Here is a 23,748-nt window from a genome sequence, read left to right on the forward strand (position 1 = left end):
CCAAGGCCAGCCTCCCTGTACCTGGCTGCCGTACTCCTCCCACATCTGGACTCAGGGCAAGTCACAGGTTGCTTCTCCTATAACGGCCACAGCCCTGTTTCTCCTGAGTCCCCTGCTGCTTCAAGCAATCATTACAGGAAAGTCTGAGCCCTTAGAGTGCTTTATTTGCAGCCCACAGCCATTTCCTGTCAGAGCCTTGAGCTCCTGCAGTGCGGGGTTGCTTTTATTGTTCATACTCACCTAGCACCTGCACTGTGCCCACCTGCTCAGAGGTGTGGTCAGTAATTAGCTGGGTAGTGAATGAAAATGCAAATGAATGAGTGAGCGCTTGAGTGAGTGAGTGAGTGAGTGAGTGAGTGAGTGGATGGAAAGAGAGACATACATCTCGTCACCTTTTCCAGAACAGTAGAAAGCCAATCCCCAGAACTCTGCTGGCTGTTTTCAGCCTTTCTAAACCACATACAGACAGACACCCCTTGACTTCTGATGGGGCCATTGTAAGTGCACATTGGAAAGGCATCACCTGCGTGAACCCTTCCGCAGTGACTTGACGCCGAGTATGTAAGACACTGGTATATCAATCATTTCCCTCTTGTCGATGAGTGCAGCTGACAACTGCCACTCATTGCTTCTGGCATCGCGAGAGTATGGTGCTGGGTACTGCTATGCCAGGCCAAGGTCAAAATTCCAAAACAGTTACTACTCAACCTGTCTTGCTCTCACACCATCATAAACTCGACAAACTATTGTCAGTCAGCATCATCTATGCTGGTCCAGTAGAGAAAGCCAGTCACTGTATCCTTCTCTTTGCTACCCCTCCTCCCACAGAGACAAGGGCACAGAGAGGCCCCAAAAGCAAGTTGTCAGGTGCACACCCCCTCACCCCAACTCCGAGTGGACACAAAGGGTAGCCTGATTGAGATCAGAGCCTGACTCTCCCAGGCCATGATGGTGCAAAGCGTTGTGGGGGCTCTGGCAGGGAGAAAGGCGTCTGGATCAGGGAGAGAAGAGCTTGGAAAAGAGGAGTAGGTGAAAAGCTCACCGATCAGCATCTCGGGGAATGTCTAGGACACCGGAGAAACTTCAGAAAGAGAACAAAGTCGCTTGGATAGAAGGCGCAGGGCTGCTGCCTGAGGACGAACCAGTCCCAGGGTAAATGCAGGAAACGTGCGTCTCCCCTGGGCCCAGCTGCTAGACAGCTCGCTGCAGGCCATGTCCGCATCTCTCAGGCTCACTGTGCTAGGGGACCTGTTGGCTCAGCTGCTTCTGCAAAGGCCAAAGTAAAGAGAAACCTCAGCGAGGGGGTCCGTTATTCATCCCAAGTTCCTGGAGACTCTCTGGGGCCATCTCGGTTACAGGGAGGCGGAGAGATGGAGTAGTGGGTCTAGTCTTGGCGATAAGGTATGCAGAGCCAACAATATCTTCTATGATGGCGTCTGCAGTTATAGCCAACTTGGCTATGCTTTCATAACGTCTTCAAGACACCCTACCACAATGGGTGCATTCTTAGGGTTTAAAAGGCAGTCTTGAAAATCTAGGAACTGGGCTGGGGAGAGAGTTCAGCCGGTAAGAGTCTTGCCGTGCAAACACAAAGAGTATGCAAACACATGCGAAAAGGCATGTACTTATAATCCCAGTGTCTTAGATAGGGTTTCATCTCTGCAAAGAGACACTATGGCCACAGCAACTTGTACACAGGCAAACATTTCATTGGGGCTAGGTTACAGTTTCAGAGGTTTAGTCCATTATCATCACGGTGAGAAGCATGGGGGGATATAGGCAGACATGGTGCTGGAGAAGGAGAAGGAGCTGAGAGCTCTACAATTTGATCCACAGGCAGCAGGAGGAGACTCAACCACACTGGGCATAGCTTGAGCATAGGAGACCTCAAAGCCCACCCCCATAGTGACATCACTTCCTCCAACAAGGCCACACCTACTCCAACAAGGCCCTATCTCCTAATAGCACCACTCCCTAAAAACTGATCATTCAAACACATGACTCTATGGGGGCCATTCCTATTAAAACCAACACACCCAGTGATGAAGAGACAGAGACCAGCAGAGCCCCGAGCTGGCTAGCCAATCAGCTGAACCCGCTTGATGAGTTCCGGGCCAATGGGAGACCCTGTCTATAATAAGGTGACGGTGCTCCTGAGAAAGATATCGAAGGTTGTCCTGGGGCTTCCATATGCACACAAACACACATGTGCACACACCCACAAACATACCAATCTAATATACATGTTCTCACATACCGAAGGAGGAAGGCACGAGGTAGACGGCTGTCCAGGGACTCAGAGAATTCTGTCCCTCCTACTGTGGGACAAGGGTGAAGGGTGAGAGGGCTTTATATGTCATGTAGGGTGGAACACCCCATAGCTGCAGAGCTGCTTGGAGGCTGTGACCCCCTGCCTTCTCGAACTTGAAGAACGTCCTGCTGATGAAGCACTGTCCACAGAGCAAGCCCCTTTGGTAGCTTCTGCTGATTTCCATGGTGTGGATTCGCTCGCTTTGGCTGCCTTCAAGCTGCCTGCCAGCAGTATAAGCTCTGAGTTCAAAAACCCCTGAAGATTTAACTCCTGCCTCTCAAAAACTGGCAGGAGCCAGCCTTGCGACATCTCTGCCTTTGTTGGCAGAAGGGAGTTTGACACTTAGTTGTACTAACAATATACTTAGTGCTCCCAGACCTCTCCTCTCTCTTGTACAAAACAGGGCTCTGTCTCTCAGGGCTGTAGAGGTCTTCAGGAGTGTGTGACAAAGGGGATTGGGACTGAGTGTGGTCCTCTTGCACAACCAGTTTCTGTCAGGACTGTCCTTTATTTTACACACTGGGCTTTCAAGAAAAAGCTTATTTGAAGACAGTGTCCCAGCTGTGTCTCAAGCCACCCGTGGACACACACACACACACACAGACACTCACCCTACCCCATTTCCTTGGCGGCCCTGGTGTCATTGCTCCATTTTATTAAAGCAGAAAGCAGTGACAATTATTTTCATAATGAACTGGCTCTTCAAATTAATGCCAATTACACTATGCAATCATGATTAAGATTGTGCATTAATCAACGGCGCCAACCTACTTATTAGCCTCCTTAAATACTGCTCGTGAGGAATGTATGGGAAGGGAGAGAATGGAGATGAGCCAGGGGAATCGGGGAGCTGTCTCCAAGTGGGGCAGGAGCACTCTTCAGAAGCAAAAGCCCAAAGGAGCTGGTGCTCCACAGAGGCGGAGCTTGTGCTCCATAGGGGCGGGGCCTGTGGCCCCCCACAGGGGCGGGGCTTGGATCAGAACCCAGCCCACCAGACACCTGGGCTTCTGAAACCCAGTTCTGCAGAGGGTGGGTACACCAAGAAGGGAGAGGGTAGAAGGGGACTCTTGACTGTTTATGTGTGTATGAGATTAGAGCCCTTCTACTCCCCCAACTAAAGTGATGTGCAGTCGGCACCTCCCCTCAAAGTGCCCATAGGTCAGATCCCATGGATGCAGGTCTGTGGTGTTTCTAGAGTGGAGGGATGAGCAAGGTAGGTTAGAGGAAGTGGAAACCGGGGAACCAGGGAGGGAATGAGGTAACCTCAGCTAAGGTTTGGTATTTTATTGAAACATCCGTTGGTTTCTGGAGGTGCCTTCATGATAGAGTTCGGTCACTGCAACGAAGACCGGCTGGCTCAGTAAGGCAGAAATGTTTGTTCTCCGGACCTCTACAAGAAAAGATTGTCAGCGCAAGGCCCTGGGTTCGGTCCCCAGCTCCGGAAAAAAAAGAACCAAAAAAAAAAAAAAAAAAAAAAAAAGAAAGAAAGAAAAGATTGTCAACACCTGCCCTGGGATATGGAAAGTCAAACCCCTTTCGTTTGTCTAAATCATACTGTTTCCTCCTGTAACGGCTGCCGTTTGAGTCCTCAGCACATCAACACTCTTGGCTTTGCTGGTATAGGTCTTCCTCGGAGCAGTCAAGCTCTGGGTGTGCACCCCGCTGTGCGCATGGAAAAGTCTTGGGAACATGGTGGAGCTCTCTCTGAGCAAGGCATTCTGTCTCTGCAGCCCGAATGGGGAATATTTCTACTCTTGTGTGTAGAATGGAGCACGTACATGCCAGCTGCCCACTGGTCGTGGCCAGTCATGGAAAACAGGAAAACGATGAGTGTCCGGTGGTGGGTTGGCACAGGACAGAGGTCAGCAGTTTTTCCCAGAACTGAATAATGGAGGCCTAGTCTCAGCCTTTGTGGAGTCCTGTGGAAAAGGCCTGTGTCCCATAGCCTTAGGATGTGCACTGAGAGTTTTCCTTTCGAAACAATCAGACTAGGAGCTTTTGTTTCGTCTGTTTGGTTTTCTTTTTTTTTCCAGAGAGGGTTTCTTTATGTAGCTTTGGCTGTCCTGGAACTCACTCTATAGACCAGGCTGTTATCACCTCGAGAGATCTGCCCGCCTCTGCCTCCAAAGTACTGTGATTGTTTATTTTTTAATTGGCTTTACAAAACATCTTACTTGGTATTTATCCACTTGTCTGCTTTTGAATTTAGCATATATGTGCACGTGTGTGCAGGGGCCAGAAGAGGACTGACTTCCTGTGTTCTGCAGTCAGTCTCTGGTTCATTCCCCTGACACAGGGTCTCCCACTGAGCCCAGAACAAACTCTAGTGATCCCCACCTCTACCGCCCCACGCCTGCAACACTGGAGTCGGCTCCAGCTTTGCACGTAGATGCGAGACTCAAATTCCAGCATAGCAAGTGCTCTGTCCCACTGAGCCATCTCCTCTGCTCGTGTGCGAGTGCATATGCGCGTGCGCGCGCGCGCGCACACACACACACACACACACACACACACACACGCACACGAGCGCGCGCGCCCACTTTGTACAAATATTTTGAAACAACAGTACATATTTGCTATAAACGATTTGGAAAACTTCAGAAAACAGGAAGATCAAAACAATCCATCAACCCCTTGCACCCAGACTTAATGGAACGTAACATTTGGATACAAAACCTTCCATCTTTTTTTTTCCTTCTGTAGCTATAAATATTTTAAACCTGATTTTCATTTGATAAACAAGTATCATATGATATTATTTGCAGCGTTTTGAGGGAAGGCGATGGCTGCCCTCTGTGCTATTAAGCATTCTTTAAGAGCGTTTTAAAACCTCTCCTACTCTCCAAGCCTCTCCTCGCCACCGAAGATTTGCCAAACAACAGCAAAAGCACACGCTCCATTACGTTTCTTTACTTTCTAGAAAGTACCACTGTTAACATTTCCGTGTGTGTCCTTCTGGTGTGTCCTTTTTTATTTTAATTGGAATCGTATTAAATTTATAAATTAATTTGAAGAGAACTGACATCTTTACAATATTGAGCCAGCCCTTCCGGGAGTAAGTTATGTCTCCCCATTTATTCAAGCCTTCTTTTATGTCCCCCAGTAAAGTTTCGTACTTGGCTTGATGGAGGAATTGCACATTTATTGTAAAGCGTTTTACTATTTTTTTTTCTGTTGCTTTTGTGAGTAGGGTTCCTTTTATTCCTCACAATTCCTTGCTGTTTATGACCATGGCACAGGAAGGGCTGTATGATTGGGGTTATTCGTATGCTGGCCCTTGAGTGCGCTCTGGGCTTACCTGCCTCCGTTTTCATCTCATTTCCTTGAGTGTTTAAGGGAGTTGTAAGAAGTATCTATCATCTGAAGTTGTGTGTGTGTGTGTGTGTGTGTGTGTGTGTGTTAGACATGTGTGTGCATCAGTGTATGGAGGTCAAATAAGTGGTCAGGTGTGTCTCACTAAACCTGGAACTCGGATTTTTGTCGTTTTGTTCTGTTTTGGATTTTTTGGCTAGGCTGGGGGCCAGCCGCTCCAAGCTATCCTAGGGTCTCCCTGCCTGCTTCCTTTGCTCCATTCCAGTGATGGGGTTACAGGAACAAAGCCACGCCCCCTCCCTCTCTTTAACACTAGTGCTGGGAATGAAAACGGCCCTTAGCTCTCACTGCAAGAGAGGTTTCCTCCTAAGCCCTCTCCGCAGCCACTCTGAGTAATGTTAACTGTGTCTTTCCTGATGGTGAAACCTCGAGTCTTCTGCATCTTGTTCGGACTGTAACCTTAAAGGAGTTTTATCAGGAAGACTGTGTCATGCTTCTAGAGAGATCAACCAGCTGCGTTTGTGTGTGTCCCTCACATGGCTGCCTCTTTGGGCCCGCAGCCTCTCCTGCCCTAGGCACCCCTCCCCCATGGCTTCCACGCCTCCTGTATTTTAAAGCAATTTCTCTGTATCTCAGCATTCTCTCTCCTCATTGTTCTGCTCAGGACCTGCCTCACTGTGCAGGTGGGTTTTAATATACCGAGAAAGCTCTCGCTTTGGGACATTGAGGGGATTCTAATTTTTAATATTTCATAAAGATATCCTTATACCGCAATGCATTTAGACATGGATTTACTGTGCCGTTTGGCACTTTTGGACCACTTATTGACCAATTAAGCGCATAAACACAGTGGTGTGGTGACTTCTCATTAGAAGTGGTGCGCGTACGCGCTCAGTGAAGAACTTTCCGGCGAGGCAGAAAGGAAGGAAATCAACCATCCATAGGTGACTGCTCTGAGAAAATGACCCTTCGCCATTTTTCTTCTCATCGGGTTTCATGCTCGTGTGAGAAGGTTTGCGCTCACTCACACGGGTTCACAGGCGTGTGCCCTCGGGTGTTAAAACTGGTGGGCTAGCATCCTCTGTGAAGGGATGGATTTCTTCTTTACTCTCTAACATGCTGTTTCCCCTGATTACCTTTTTTCTTTATTTATTTTAATATTTATTTATTATTAATTAATTATTTTATCTATTTACCTATTTATACATTTATTTATTAATTTTAAGACATTTCATAAAATCTATTTTCTTAATTATGTTATCGAGGGGGGTATGTGTGTGTTTATGTTCACACACATGCACATGCTTGTGTGTCTACGTGCAGGTCAGAAGACGAACTCAGGTGTCGTTCCTCTGGGGCTGTCCACCTTCTTTACACAAGCTTCCTCCCTGGCCTGAAACTTACCTAGTGGTCTGGCTGGGTCCTTCTATCTCAGCCTCCCAAGACGAGCATTGCAAGCCAGCGCCATCAAACCTTCAGTTTGGGCATGCAGTATTTGTTGTTTGTTACATGGCATCCAGGGATTGAACTCATGGTTGCAAAGCAAGCATTTAGCCCAACTACCCCACGACACCCTGCTGTGCTCCTCTCCCTTGGTTTCTCCATTCAATAGGCTTAAATTGAGGGAGGTTTTTTCAGCTCACAGCAAAATGGAGCAAAAAGCATGGAGATTTCCCATGCCCCCTGCTCATACATGCTCATAGCCTCCTCCGTGGCCATCGCCAGGCACTGGAGTGGTATGTTCCTTCCAAGTGCTGGACCTGCACCGACACGCTGTCTCAGCGTGTGATTCAGGGTAAGGTTCTCTTTCAGTCTTGAACACTATATACTACGGTTCTGACAAACCCATAGCGGCACGAGTTCACCACTGCAGTGTCATGCAGAGCTGTCTCAGTGCTCTACAAATGTCTCTGTGCTTCCTCCTGTGCAGCTCTCTCCCCCCAACCCCCGGTGATCACTGACCATTTTTACTATCTGCACATGATCCCTTCCTGGAATACTGCTGGAATATCCAGTTTGCAGCCTTTTCCAGGCTGGCTTCTCTGTGTAAAATGCACCTAAGTTTCTTCTATGTCTTTCCGGTCGGTACATGGTTTGATATTAAGCGTGGACTAACCTCTCACTGTGTGAATGTCCCCACTTCTTTGTCCATTCACCCAGTGACGAGCATCCTGGTCGCCTCCCAGTTTGATCAGTCTTAAATAAAGCTGCTGTAAATACCTTTGCACAGGCTTCTGGGTAGACTTAGGTTGCCAGCGCCTTTGGGTAAATTCCAAAGAGCACAGCCGCAGGGTTGAATGACAAGCATGTGTTTGATTTTCTTGTTGGGTTGCTATGAGTTTGAACCCAGCCTGAGCTACGTGATGAGTCCCAGGCCACGGAATGAGACCTTGAAAAGAGTATATGGAGGCTCGTAAGCAGCTGGCATCAGAGTTCTTCGTCCCCACCATCCGTGGCTGTTTCTGCTGCTCCTAGCGTCCACCGGTGTTTGCTACTGCAGGGTTTAATCTTCCCTCTCTTGTTGCTGTAACTAAATATCTGACAGGAAGCACCGTAATGGAGAAGGGCTTGTTTTGGCTTGCAGATTGAGATGCGGCCCACCATGGCAGAGCAGGCATGGTAGTGACATGTGATGAGTGGTTAGAGCTCCCCTAGTGTCAGCAAGCAGAGAGAGGAGAATGTTAGGGCTCAGCTCCAATCGTTCTTCTCCCCCTTTTATTCTGTCAGAGGCTCCAGCCAAAGAATGGTGTCTACCAGGTTTAGGTCTCCTCCTCCTCCTCCTCCTCCTCCTCCTCCTCCTCCTCCTCCTTCTCCTCCTCCTCCTCCTCCTCCTCTTCCTCCCCCTCCTCCTCCTCTTCTTCCTCCTCCTCTCCTTCCTCCTTTCCTTCCTTCCTCCTCCTCCTTTCTTTCAAGACAGGGTTTCTCCATATAGCCCTGGTTGTTCTGGAACTCTCTCTGTAGACCAGGCTGGCTTCAAACTCACAGAGATCTGCCTGCCTCTGCCTCCTGAGTGCTGGGATTTAAGGTGTGTGCCCACCACCACCGCTGCCCTGCAGGTCTTTTCTTCTTAGCACCCTCTGGTGCCTCAAAGGTACCTACATCTAGAGGTGTGTCTCCCAGGTGGTTCTAAATCCAGGCAAGCTGACAGTGAGGATGAGTCATCCCAGCCAGTGTTCTGGATTTTGTCTATTCTCATAAAACATTGTTTCCATCTCCATTCCGAGGACGCTCTAGTATGCAGTGTCTTTTCTTAGCCGGCTCATCTTCTGTGCATCTTCTGTGCTGAGCTGCTTGTTCTGTCTTTGGCCCGTTTTTATGGTTTATTTTTTTTCTTCTTAATTTCAAGTGCATTTTGGGTAACAGTCCTTTCCTGAAAGCATCCGGCCCATGGCTTTTCTCCACTCTTCTAAGCGCCTTTTGCAGCACAATTTTAATTTTGATTGAGTCCAGCCCATCAAGTCTTTGTTCTAGGGAGCATGCCTTTGATGTTATATTAAAAAGCCATTGCCACAGCCAAGTCTGAACCTCGTTCTTGTGACTTTCTCAGGTATCATAGGTCACACGACTGACTCTTCTTATTTTGGGGAAGATGTAGGAGCCATGTCCGGATCTTTTTGTTTTGCACATCGATGTCCAGACATATGTGATCTGTGTCTTCTTCATTGTCTTTGCTCCGGTGGCAAAGATCTGCTCCATGTTTTAAATTACGCCTTTGATTTGATTTTAATCAGCTTTGTTGTCTACTTCAAATAGATCCTATACAAATTTTCTGGATTTAGTAAATATTCCTTTTCTCTGATTGCTAATGTAGACAGTATCATGGGTTTTTTTTTTTTAATTTTTCAAGTCACACCTTTTTTTGCTGGTGTATAGGAAAGCAGTCTACAGTGTTTGTATTCTTGGTCTAATAGCACATAGTATGATGTCTTCATGTCATAGCATGTGTCGAAATTTATTCTTTTTTATCACTGAATAATATTCTCTGGCATATAGGTACCACAGACTGATTAACATCTCATCTTCTGGTGTACAGCTTGGCTTGTCCCTGTGTTTTTACTATTTATTGTGTGTAAAACGCCTATTCACACGGTAACAGATGTTATATCTCTGCCCACGTTATTCCCAGGCATGGAATGGCTGGGCCATATCCTAATGTAATAATTCTATTTCCGAAATACTGCTCTACAGGGTAGCTGAACTGTTTATATCTCTACCAACAGGATACATGATTTCTAATTTTCCCAACTCTTTATCTAATTCATTTCTTCATAAATGCACTTTTGCATTTATTTTATTATTAAAATTGCATTTAGGTGTGTATTGTCTATGTGTGGGAGGGTGTGTGTGTGTGTGTGTGTGTGTGTGTGTGCATTCCACGGCGCACACATGCAGATGTCAAAGGACAACTTGTGGGAGTCAGTTCTTCATCCCACCACGTGGATCCTGAGGATTGAGCTCAGGTGGCCTCCATGCTGGTGACAACAGTGTTAACCAGCTGAGCCATTCCTCCAGACCATTCAGCAGGATTTTCAATAGTGTCTGTCTTAAGGAGTGTGAGACAGTTGCATCACTGTGATTTTAACTTGCATTTCCCTAGAGATTAGTGATGTCGAACATCTTTCAGGTACCTTGTTGGCCTTTCTGTATCTTCTTTGGAAAAGCAAAGTGCCTGTTCAAACCTTTTATCCACTCTGTCAGTCAGACTTCCTGTCCTTATTTATTCATAGATTTTTTTATATATATTTTAAACATTTATTTTTATTTTATGCGCGTCTTAATTGGAGTTTCTATTGCTACGATAAAACACCACAACCAAAGCGATTTGTTAAAGAAAGGGTTTATTTGACTTTCATATCCTAAATCACAGCTCATTGAGAGAAGCCAAGGCAGAAACTCAATCTGGGCGGGAACCCAGAGGCAGAGGCTGAGAGAGACAGGAGCTTAGAGAGGCTATGGAGGGGCACTGCTTGCTGGCTTGCTCAGCCTACTTCCTTAGAGAACCCAGGACCATCAGCCCACAGAAGGCATTGCTCACAATGGACAAGGCCCTCCAACATCGATCACGCATTAAGAAAATGGCCTCCAGGTCTGCCTACAGCCTAATCTTATGGAGGCATTTTCTCAGTTGAGGTTCCCTTCTCTCAGATGACTATGGCTTGTGTCAAGCTGGCATAAATCTAGCCAGGACTATATGTATTTGTGTTCTGCCTACATGTATGTCTGCACACTATGCGCATGCAGTATGGAGACCAAAAGAAGGTATTGGTTCCCCTGGGACTAGAGTTACAGTTGGTTGTGAGCCACCATGTGGGTGCTGGGAACCTAACCCAGATCCTCTGGAAGGGCACAAGTGCTCTTAACCACTGAGCCATCTCTCTAGACCCCTGTCTTTATTTATATGCTACAGAAAACACCTTAAGGAAAGAAGGAGTGGTCTTGGCTCAGAGTTTCAGAGTATTAGTCCATGATTGGTTGATTCCATTGCTGTGGACCCGAGGTGAGGCTGAGCGTGTGATGGTGAAGCAAAGGAGTCCACACCATGGCCGACAGGAAGCAGAGAGGGTTCAGGAAGTGGCAAAGGCAATATATAGCCCAGGGGCTCACCCTAGTGACTTACATCCTCCAGCAAGGCCACACCCACTAAAGGTTTCAGCCAGATTAGTATCACCAGCTGTGTATCAGATGAGCCCCATGTGGGGGAGCATCGGGAGGAGCGTAGAGCCTTAAAATCATATCATCCAGGTTTTTAAAAACAGATTCATTTTACTTTGTATAGGAGTATTTTTGCCTGCAAATGTATGTGCACACCATTTATTTGCCCAGTGCGGCCAGAAAAGAGTATTTGATTCCCTAGATTTAGTTACAAATGGTTGAGAGCTGCCTTGTGGGAAATGAACCCCAGTCCTCTAGAAAAGGAGTCAGTGCTCTTAACCCCTGGGCCATCCTCCAGGCCCATAGCATCCAGCTTTAATTGAGGCTTTTGTTTAGGTGTTTTAGAAGCTCGATGTTTGGTTATGGCTGGGAAACACTCCCCAAGCTCCCGGTTACGTTTCACTCTCTATGTATGAGTACACCATGACTGTCTTCAGACATATGTATGGGCATCGGATCCCATTACAGATGGTTGTGAGCCACCATGTGGTTGCTGGGAATTAAACTCAGGACCTCTGGAAGAGCAGTCAATGCTCTTAACCACTGAGCCATCTCGCCAGCCACATTTCACTCTCTAGATTGTGTACTTGGATGCACACTTTTTTTTCACGAAGTTCGTTTGTCTGGTTTATCTTCTGTGGCCAATGCTTTTGCTGTTAGCATCGAAGTAAACCACCGCCCAATCCCATGCCATAATGCTCCTGCTTTGACCCTATTTCCTTCAGTGAGTCTGGTTTTAGACTTTATATTTAGTAAGGAGAAAGTTTGAAATTAGGAGCTGAGAGTTTTCTAAATTTGTTCCTTGCGAGGATTGTTTTGGTTATTCAGAATTGAGTGTCTGTGTTGATTTTAGGATGATTTTCTGTTTTTACAACAACAGATAAACATTGGGGTTGCGATGGGATTGCATTGACTCCATAGACTGTTTGGGGCAGTACTGATACCTTGATATCACAATGTCCTGCCCATACCCATAGGGTGTGTTTCTCTTTACTTACATTTTCTTTAACTTGGTTCAGCAATGATCTGTACTTTTCATCATCAAAGTCTTTTATTTCTTTGGTTAAGTCAAATTACAAGTATTTCACTGTTTAAAAATTATTAGTATGGGGGCTGGAGGGACAACCAGTGGTCAGGGGTGCATACCACTCTTGCAGAGGACTGGAGTTTGGTTCCTACATGCATATGGGCCGTCTCACAACCTCCTCTAACTCCACCCCCAGGGGATCTGGCAACTTCTTCTGAACTTTGCCGCCATTAGCACATTTGCACATGTGTGTGTGTGTGCCCATGCACGAGTACACACTTGGGCATGCATATACACATTATCAAAACTTACATTTTTTTTTAGATCTTATGGATACATTTCCATACTTTTGATGACATTGGAGGTGGAGTTGTATTTATAATTTTCTTTCAGATGATTCATTATTAATCTTTATTAACTTTACTGTCTTGACATAATATTCTACTTTACATAACTTGCTTTCTAAGGTATTTTATGAAAGATTTCTCACATGCAAAATCATATCTGCACATAGAGGTGATATTATTCTTTCCTTTCTAATTCAGGTGTCTATTTCTTTTTCTTGCTTTTGTAGATGCATTTGAGACACCAATGTTTAAAGCCAAATTTCATAATAATAATTCCATGTTTCTCACCATTTTCTGTCTGCCACCCTGGCTGTCATATTTTAGTTTTCTACTCTTTCTCCGTCTTTCGCTTTAATCAAACAGTTTGTATGATTCTAGAACCTTCCATCTCTTAGAGTGTCAGCTGTACTCTCTCTTTAGAGGAGAGTTTCTCAACCTTCTATTGCTGTCACCCTTTAATACAGTCCCTCGTGTTGTGATGACTTGGTCTTACGGTTTCTATTGCTATGAAGAGACACCGTGACCAAGGCAACTCTTATAAAGGAAAACATTTAGTTGGGGCTGACTTACAGGTTCAGAGGTTCAGTCCATTATCATCATGGTGAGAAACGTGGCACCATGTAGGCAGACATGGAGCTAGAGTAGCGGGGAGTTCAACATCTTGATCTGCAGGCAGTGGGAGACTGTGCACCACAATGGGTGTAGCTTGAGCATCTGAGAGCTCTAAGCCTCCCCTGACAGTGACACACCTCCTCCAACAAGTCCACACCTCCTGATAATGCCACTTCCTATGGCCCAAGCATTAATACACATTAGTCTATGGGGGGGGATACCTATTCAAACCACCACGCCATCCAACCATAAGATTATTTTGTTACTACTTAATTTGCTGATAAGAATTGTAGTGTAAATATCAGATATGCAGGATAGGCTGATCTGCAACCGCCATGAAAGATCGTTCAACCCACTCCCACCCCCAGAAGGGGTCTCGAGCCACCGGTGGCAGACGAGAGCCACTGCTTTAGTGGTTGCTGCAGTTCTTAAAGCACATTTACAACTAATTCACACTCTCTCCCAAGTAACAAGCTAGCACCTTCTTATGGCAATTCTCCCTTCCATCCTGACGTCTGATGTCATTTATTTGGCTTATAAGTGTGTGTGTGTGTGTGTGTGTGTGTGTGTGTGTGTGTATGTATGTTTCCGTGTGTGTGTGATTTTAACTATTTCAAATAAGCGGTTATTTCTTAAATCAATTCAGAATGAGAAAAAAATAATTTCGCCTTCACTTAATTTCCTTAGTTTTTTTCATTCTCTGTTTTGGTCCCCATTTCCGACCTACATCATTTTCCTCCTCTCTCTAAATGTCTTTGTACGTTTCCTGAAGTGCAGGTCTCCTGTAAATAAATTCCCTTCATTTTAGTTGCTATTTCTCTTCCCATTTGAAGGATAATTTCTCCAGTTAAAGAATTCTGGGTTGGTGCTTATTTCCTTCTGCGGTTTAAATATTTCACTCCACTTTTTTCTTAACAAGGTGGTCTAGGGATGTCAAATAATTCCCATCTTTGCTAGTTGGTAAAGAAGGTGTGTTTTTCTTCTGTATTCTGAAAGGATTCTTATTCTGACAGGATTCTGGTTTTGGTTTTTTTGTTAATGTATATGGGAGGGGCTGGGGATTTAGCTCAGTGGTAGAGCGCTTACCTAGGAAGCGCAAGGCCCTGGGTTCGGTCCCCAGCTCCGAAAAAAAGAACCAAAAAAGAAAAAAAAAAGTATATGGGAGCACTGTCGCTGTCCTCAGACTCACCAGAAGAGGACATCAGATCCCATTACAGATGGTTGTGAGCCACCATGTGGTTGCTGGGAATTGAACTCAGGACCTCTGGAAGAACAGTCGGTGCTCTAACCACTGAGCCATCTCTCCAGCCTGGTGGGGTTCTTTTTAATTTTTCCCTTTCTGCTATTTGAAAACAGTGTGGTGTGACTGGAGGTCAGGGGTCATTCGAATGATGCTTCCCACGCATCCTGTACCTTTGGTTGAGTGTTTGACATTAATTTGTGAGCATTTTCAGCAATTATTGCTTTCATTGTTTCTTCTTCTCGCAACTCTCTCCTGCTGTCCCCCCCCTTTTCATTTGAAACCTGAGGTTCTCAGATATTGCGTCCCTTTGATTTCTCCTCCCCGTGCCTACCTTCGTTTTTTGCCTTTGCATGTTTCTCCTGAGGCTTCCTCAGGCTCCCAGTCTGCCTGCCAGTGGCCTGTGCCAAGCCTCTTTGTTTCTGTCACCGAGCTTTGCTCTCTGCCATTCTTTTTTAATCTCCTTTCCTCGGAAGTTCATCATCTTCTCCATTGTCCACTTCGCTACGAGAGCCCTTTAGCATATTATCACGGATTTTGTTCTGAATTCCTAGTGGGACAATTCCAACATGCTTATGATCTCTGAGTTTGATTCTGATTCTTGTGCTTTTTTTTTTGCTAGTATGTGTGTGTGATGTTCTTCAGTCTTCTCTCTCTCTCTCTCTCTCTCTCTCTCTCTCTCTCTCTCTTTCTTCTTCCCCTTCAGTCTCCCCTCCCCCCTTCGATGTTTTTTGCTTTTGTATTTTGTTTTCTGTGTGTGCACCCACAGGCATGCTTGCACACACATGCACACACATGTAGAGACCCGAGGCTGGTGTTCAAAGTCTTCCCCAACCGCTCACCTCATTCCCTGAGGCAGATCCTCTCTCTGGCTCTAGCTAGCCAGCTTATTCCAGGAATCTCCCTTCTCAGTTCTGGGATTCCAGGTGAACGGTGTTCCCTCCTGGCTCTGACATGGTGCTGTGGATCAGAGTTCTAGTCCTCCCATTGTGAAGCAGACACTTTACCTGCTGACCACCTTCCCAGACCCAGCATGAGTCATTTAGTGAGCCTGAGCTTTTCCTCCAGGACCAGTGACGCCTCCCAAGTATTTCTCTTTTCCACCCCCCCCCCCCGGTGAAGCATGAAGAGTCTGAATCTCCTTCCCCTCTGGTCCATCAGGGTCTCCTCAAGCTCCAGCATTTTAGGATCCAGTCAACTAATTTCCCTTGAGAGAGACCTTGTAAGGAGGAAGAAAAATCTTTGACATGTTTTAAAATCGTCCCTGCTGCCTTCCACTGTTGAATACACAGGGGAATTTCTCCACCCCAGGATTCACTATGAGAACCTGGAAAGGCTCCAGGGGTGAGGGGGTGGAACCCAGAAGTGTGGGGACCTGGTAAACGGTGTTCAGTGAAGCTTTTGTCCCTCAGGCTTATCTACAGTGGGTCTCCAACAACGTGTCCATTGCAATTAGTGTTTTCCTACTGGAGCTCATGATGGTTTCTGCTCCCGGGTCCCTCCCTACTTCTGCAGACTTTGCTCACAGAAGGCTTTATGTTTGGTTTAGTTTCATGGTGGAGGAGGCTCAGAATCTGGAACTCCATCTCTGGAGGCAGGAGCTGGTAGATCACTTGTTATATCTCTGGGTCAGATCAGGAACCTGGAAGCTAAAACCTCAGGCTGGAACTGGGCCCAGCTATAACCTTCTAGCCCTGTCTCTGTGGTCCAATGCCGGATAGCTAGGCCCTATATCTATACAAAAGATTTCACAGCTTCCCAGAACAGCGCTCCCAACTGGAAGCCAAGTATTTAAGCACATAAGTCTGCGTTTCCCATTAAGGATTCAATCAATATACTGTGATATTCTGGCCAGTTTTGGAGGAAATGGTTGCTTTGGAGCTTCATGCATACAGACTCAAGAAAAGTCATTAGATGGTGCAGTGAGTTTTATCCAAGCTTTTCATGTGGCCAGCCAGAAACTGGAAGCCACATTTTTTTCTTTTAGTTTTCCCAAATAATGGAAGCAATGTGGCAGATGGATAAAGGAAATGAGGTTCGTTGGTGCTCAGTAATGGTAGTTAGTACTGATATGTGCTAACCACTGATAAACCTAAATACTGAGCACGAGAAGCCAGACCCAGAAAAACATCCACTATGTGATTCCATTTGCATGAAATGTTCAGGAAAAAAAATGGAGACAAAAAGCAAATCAGTGGTTTCCTGGGGCAAACAGTGAAATGGCTATTATGGGATAGTGGGAGAAGTTCTGAAATTGGGCTGTGGTCTGCTTGCATGACTTCTTACTCAGAACCACCATGTACCCAAAACAGGTCAATTTTGTGGAGCACAGGCAATATTTCAAGGAAGCTCATTACTGAAATAAAGGCTTATCTACGACACATGGCAGTATTAGGTAAGCGACGGTTCCCCTTGCCCAGTGGCTCAAGCCCACCCCATCCCGTTCCACTCTTCTTCCCTTCCAGCATTTCCTCAAAACTCAGCAGACACATCACGGACATTTCCACATTGCTATGACTTTTGAAAATAGTTGCACGTGGTGCTGCGTGACTTAAGTCCCACCACTCGGGAGACAGAATCAGGGAGATCTCCGAGTTCGAGGCCAGCCTGGTTTACAAAGTAAGTTCCAGGACAGCCAAGGCTATACAGAGAAACCCTGTCTCAAAAAACAAAAACAATAACAACAGAAACCTTTAAAAAATAATTTCAGAGAATATTAATAAAATTACATCACTTCCCCTTCTCCTTCTTCCCTCCACATCTCCTAGGTCCTTTCTTTGGTCTTTCTCAAATTCACAATCTCTTTTCCTTTAATTATACACACACACACACACACAACTACACTCTCATGAACACTTCACACTTATATATTCCTAGATATAGAAATACAGCCTGCTCAGTCCATGTAATATATTATGTATTATACATTGTATAATTTATATATTGTATATTATATATTATATACTGAAGCACACACATGTACACACCCATGAACACTTCACACTTATATATTCCTAAATATAAAAATACAGCCTGCTTGGTCCATGTAATATATTATATATTATATATTGTATAATTTATATATTGTATATTATATATTATATATTATATGCATGAAACACACACATGTACACACTCATGAACACTTCACACTTATATATTTCTAGATATAGAAATACAACCTGCTCAGTCAATGTAATATAATATATATTAATATATTATATATATATAAAATGTTTCGAGGGCTGACTGTTATTGGATCGCCAATCTGGTACCTTCTCTGAGGAAGACAATTTCTCCTGCTCTCTGCCTTCCTTGGTTGCCTGTGCTTCTTGTCTAGCATGGAGGCCTGGAGAGAGTTCCTTCTTCTATGTTAGCATGTCTGACAAGGCGGCAAGCTTGTTCGGGTCTTGTTGAGACGCTCATGTTTGTGGAACGTCTTGGGTCTAGCTTCTCTGACATTCCTTAGAGACCCGACCTCCTGGACCTCTGACTCTTTCTGTCTCCTCTTGTGCAAGGAGCTCTGAGCTCTAGGGGCAAGAGCTGCGCTGAGGTTGTATCCACTGCGGCTGAGCTCCACAACTCTGCATTTTGATTGGTTGTCGTCTTCTGTAATGGCCTCCATCTGTTCCAAAGAGAAGTTTCTCTGATGAGGAGTCATATTGCGAAAGGTTTACAGTTCCACGGAGAGACGCATGATTGGGTATTTCTAGATGTTCTCCATACACGGTCATTATGAAAAGCAGTGTGCACCATTTTCCCCGTCTGCCAACAAAGAAACAGGTGCCCGTGTGTTTTCCTCTGCCTTCTCCCTTTGCCCATCAGATGAGCTACACTGGCGTCTTGTTGATTTCAACAGGAAGGGTTTATTTAATTAGGAGGAAAGGTGACACCTATTGCCATCCACTGATAACATTTTTTTTTCTTAATGGAGTACCCATTCGTCCTGCTTGCACCAGGGTGTCAGGCTTTGCCAACGCTAAATGCTTTTGATAATGACACTGACTTCTATGCTGCTGTCCATGGTTAGCCTCTTGCTGTTCAAAGTTGTTCATGGCAATTTCGGGGCAGAGAAGTCTAATGTTACTTCCCCAAAGTAACCAGCCTTTCCCCCACACTTTCTGACTTTATTGAAACGTTGGGCAGGCTTCTTCCACCTCAACATTATTTGCTATTCGTCCACATTTTCTGTTTTTGGCAATCTTATAGTGTTCTCTTTCACCATCCTCTTATTTTCTTGTTAATTTATGAAGATGGGAATCCAGAGAGCCAGGCACATAGCTCAGTGGTGGAGCACTTGCCCAGCATGTCTGAAGCCCTAGGGTTCAGTCCTTGTATGGAAAAGAAAGAAAAAAAAAACACCTGAAATCCCCAAATAATAGAATAATCGTCAGGACACAATTAATGAATAATTCATTTTTTTTGCTGCTGGGAACCACCCTTCTCATTCATGTTTTAGATACTTGTCTCTGCCTGAGCTCTTTCTAAGGCTTTTTATCTCGTCCTCTTGATCCTCCCTGTCTTCCGACGCCATTACAACACTGTTTTAATTATTTCGGCTTAATGATATATTTTAAAATCTGATAATAATACAAGTCACCTTTCATCATTCTGTAAAGACATTTTTTTTCAGTCATTTATCTAATGTTCAGCCTTCACGTTTGAGAGTCGTTTTTCCAAGCACAAGAGAAGTCTTTTTGTGGTTGTGACTCGAGTTGAAGTAAACTGAGAAATGACTTGGAGAAAACCGAGACCCAAAACTTAACTTTCCAAGGAGCAGAAGCATTGGGGCTACATGTGTCTGTCTCTCTGTCTCTCTGTCTCTCGGTTTGTTTCACTGACCCTCACCAGGGTCTTACTATGTACCCCTGGCATGTCGAAAACTCACAGTGGTCCTCCTGCCTCTGCCTCCTGAGTGCTGGGATCAAAAGTGTGCGCCACCACCTCTGGCTTGGTCATCTCTCCTGCTGAAGGTGTTTTCGTTGTTTTCCTCATCTGTGAAATATTGGAATTGCATGTTTGTGTTTGCATTATTTTCTGTTGTTTGAGATCCGTGCTGATGTTAACAACCGCATGCTGTTAAGTTTCCCTGTGAGCTCTCGCTGATATAAAAGAGGCACTAAGCAGCCAAGTGGTGGTGGCACATGTCTTTGATCCCAACACTTGGGAGACGGAGGCAGGAGAATCTCTCTGAGTTCAGAGCCAACCTGGTCTACAGAGAGAGGTCCAGGATAGCCAGAGACATAGAGAAACCCTGTGTAGAAACAAAATAAAACAAAACAAAATGAAGGTGGTGACTAGCTATTTAATTCTCCGTAACCGCTCTCACCTGTCTTTGTGGTTGGGGATTGATTAATTGATTGATCAATTGATTGCCTATTGCTCCCACTGGTACGGTGGTAGCATTGGTTCTCCGGGGCATCCCGCCAATTCCTGATTGGATCTGAGGGCATGTTCCACGGGAGGAATATATGCTTGGTGCTGTAAAGCTGCCCAAAACCTCACAGCGAGGGCTGTCACAGGCCTTCCAGGTGAAATCTACCACCGATGACTTGATAAATGCTCAAGCAGTTCAACCGCCTTCTGCCTTTTTCCTGCTTACACCCATAAATTACAACGTCGGTCCACAAAGCCTCCGTGGACTCTATGCAGTGGTCAAAGCAGAGATTCATGGTTGGCCAAAGCGCTGAGAACAGGTGTCTGCTGAGCATTCCGCCCTAATGAGACAGCTCCTTTGAGGCCCAGGGAGTGTCGCTGAGGAGGAAGCAGGAAGACAGTAAGGGCCAGAGGGCAGGGAGGCGGGCTGTGACACAGCTGTGACTGTGGCGTGATCATCAGGAACATTCGGCCATCGTGACCACCTGTGCAAGACCCATACATAGCATGAAAAAAAATCATGAAATCGGGGGCGGGGATGGTTGTGAAAGAGCGGAGGGAGCTGAGAGCCAGCAATCGGGGGTGGGTACAGTCACATTAATATTTACATCGTGGGCAAAGGTAACTTGAACCTTTGCTGGAGCCGAGCCTCTCCGTTCACTTCCAGTCTCTTTCTTCTGGTTAGTGGCGAGCACTGTGAATCTTCACCAAGACTTTTTCTTTCTTAATTTTTCCTTTGACAAGGAGGCCTTTAGTGCTTCGTTAGCATTAGTGAGTGTGATATTAAGGCTGTCGCGTGAATGGAGTGTCTCTCCCGCCAATGTCTTCCTAGACATTTTTTTTCTTAATGGCAGTAAACGCTGACTTTTCATGAGACATCTTCCTGAATTTTGCAAGTGAATCGTATTTCCGTCTCCTTTGAACTATTGATGTGGTGGGATGGGAGCCGTGGATTCCTTTATATTGAGCTGGTCTTGCATTCTTGAAATAAAACTATGTGGTCATGGCACGTTAGCCTTGTAATATTCTGGTAGGCTCTACTCGCCAAAACTCTATTAAGCATCTTCATAGCAGTATCGCGTTGGTAATCTTACTCCGGCCTGTCAGATTTTGCTAGCGGGGATTTGCTAGTTGGGTAAGACGTACACTTTTTGAACGTGGGAATTACCCAGGATGGTCTTGAACGATGGGGTGAGAGGCCTCGGCTGGAAAACCTGAGCGGAGCATCCGTGCTCCCTCCCCAGCCCGCCTCCCACACGCAGCTCTGTCCTCTCTCACAGGCGGAATCTTTGAGTACGCGGACGGCCCCAACGCCCAGGTCATGAACGCTGAGGAGCACGCCTTTCGGTTTTCTGCCAATATCATCAACAGGAACAGAACTCTGCTGCCCAACACGACCCTGACCTACGACATTCAGAGGATTCACTTCCATGACAGTTTTGAGGCCACCAAGAAGGGTGAGTGAGCAGATCTTCACTGTGTGGGCCTGGGGGAGCCTTTCCCACCTGGTCTCGGGGGCACCACTCTGTCTCAGTTTAGATCAGGCTGTACCATCCCCCAGGAGTAGGGGTGGAGCCTGTGAGGAAGTACCAGGCTAGCCAGGCATGGTCCAGGCTAGCCAGGCATGGTCCAGGCTAGCCAGGCATGGTCCAGGCTAGCCAGGCATGGTCCAGGCTAGCCAGGCATGGTCCAGGCTAGCCAGGCATGGTCCAGGCTAGCCAGGCATGGTGCTGTAGCTTGTAATGCCAACCGTAGTGAAGTCGTGGGAAGATCATGAGCTCCAGGCCACCCTGGGCTATGGAGCAAACACAAGGTCAGCCTGGGCTACACAGGGAGACTAGGAAGGGTGCCTGGAAACTGAAGAAAGGGAGAGAGGGGCTGAGATTGCCTGAGAGGAAGTCAACAAAGGTCTCCAGGACCTCCGATCCAAACTCCATTTTTTCATTTCTGTGAGCTTTATTAACGGGCCAATGTTAAAACTGTTTACGGTATAGGATGTGCTGTCTGGATACGTGTGTGCCTCGTGGATTGCTCAAATCGGAGGAACTCACACATCCACTACATCTAGCACGTATCTCTAGCATTTATCATTTCTTTCGGGTAAGAACGCTGCAAACACTCTCTTTCAGCTACTTCAAATGTGCGCCTCATTATTAGTAACCATAGCCACCTTGCTACGGAACTTATTTTATCTCTCACTGGCATCCAGCTGAAACAGCCATAGGTCATGTACGTGTAAAGCAGATACAGCCCGAGAGCGTACCATCTGCCTGCCGTAAAGACCGTATGAGCACAGCAGGCCGCTCAGGGCCTGCAGCAACCTGACCCCAGAGCCTTCAGACGAGCCCCGAAGTCTGACACTGTCCCCCGTAGTCATATAAGTGTGTGCTTTCTATTGTCTGCAGACTCACTAGAAAGTCCTGACTCACAAAGGCAGGTTGTGGTGTGTGCGATCAAAGTTGTCCCACACCTGAATCCTTACAAAAATAAGAAAAAACCATTGGCCTGAACACGGGGACCCCAATGGAGGAATTAGAGAAAAGACTGAAGGAGCCGAAGGGGATTGCACCACCATAGCAAAAACACTAGTATCAACCAACCAGAGCTCCCAGGGACTAAACCACCAACCAATGAGTACACATGGAGGGACCCATGGCTCCAGCCACATATGGTGCAAAGGATGGCCTTGCCTGGCATCAGTGGGAGAAAAAGCCCTCAGTCCTGTGAAGGCTCGATTCCCCAATGTAGGGAAGTGCTAGGGCGTTGAGGCGGAAGTGGAAGCATCCTCATAGAAACATGGGGAGGGGAGAGGGGGTATAGGAGAAGGGGGGAGGGGATAACATTTGAAATGTAAATACATAAAACATCCAAGAAAAGTAAAATTATTAAAAAAAAAACCCGGATGTTCCCCATATCTTTGCTAATTAGCACACACATTTAAATTCCACTGCCCAGGGTCTTCAAGCACGTAGGACAGTCGTTTACTTCTCAGTGCCTGGGTGAGCAGCCAGTCTCCAGTGTGCTATACAGCACGCCGGGTGCACAATGGGTTTTTCATTATAATCTTTTTGTTGTTTTGGTTTGGATTGGTTTGTTGCTTTTCCAGGCAGGAATTGTCTGTGTAGCCCTAGCTATCCTGGAACTCACTGTGTAGACCAGGCTGGCCTCAAACCCAGAGATCCCCCCCGCCTCTGCCTCCCGAGTGCTGGGATAAAGACGTGCACCGCCACTGCCTGGCTTGTTACTTTCTCTTCAAAACGATTTACTTGTTTCTGGTTCTTGTGTGTGAGCGTTTGCCTGCATGTAGGTTTGAGCGCCACACGCATGCAGCGCCGGCAGAAGCCAGCAGAGGGTGTCAAATCCCCCTGGAAAGGGAGTGTGGTCGTGAGCTGTTGTGGGGCTGCTGGGAACGGAGCCCAGCTCCTCTGCTGGAACAGCCAGCGCTCATAATTGCTGAGCCATCTCTTTAGCCCCGTTTTAGTGTCTTTTAAAAGACAGATCCTATGCATACACCCATTTGCGTGTTCATACACACAGTGAGCCCTCCAGGCTCATGGACCCTTCAACCAGGAGCCAAAAAAATACTCCAGGGAAGAAAAAAGAAAAGAAAAAAAAAAAACGTTGCTTCTGTACTAAACATATATAGACTTTTCTGTGTCATTTTCCCTAAACAATAAGCACAGCGCCTATTTACAGAGCATTTGCATTGCATTGTGGGACGAGGCGTCTCGAGACTATAGAGCATAAGGCACAGTGTGTGGAAGATATATGCAAATACCAAGCCCCTCTGTGCCAGGGACCCAGCATCTGCCAGTCTGCTATCTGCAGGGGGTCCTGGAACCAATTCCCTGCAGATCCTGAGGGAGACTGC

General features: G+C 46.2%; 1 protein-coding gene across 2 annotated transcripts in view; it reads left to right on the forward strand.

Annotated features, from left to right (window-relative positions):
• Grik3 (glutamate ionotropic receptor kainate type subunit 3) overlaps positions 1–23,748 on the forward strand; it is a 217,505-nt gene that overhangs the window by 111,937 nt on the left and 81,820 nt on the right. For both annotated transcript variants that reach the window (NM_181373.3, NM_001112716.1), the window contains 1 exon segment: positions 21,158–21,334. In NM_181373.3, coding sequence (NP_852038.2) covers positions 21,158–21,334 — 177 coding nt within the window.

Source organism: Rattus norvegicus, chromosome 5 (genome assembly GCF_021556685.1).
Source record: "Rattus norvegicus strain SHRSP/BbbUtx chromosome 5, alternate assembly SHRSP_T2T, whole genome shotgun sequence".
In the NCBI taxonomy this organism is placed as follows: domain Eukaryota; kingdom Metazoa; phylum Chordata; class Mammalia; order Rodentia; family Muridae; genus Rattus; species Rattus norvegicus.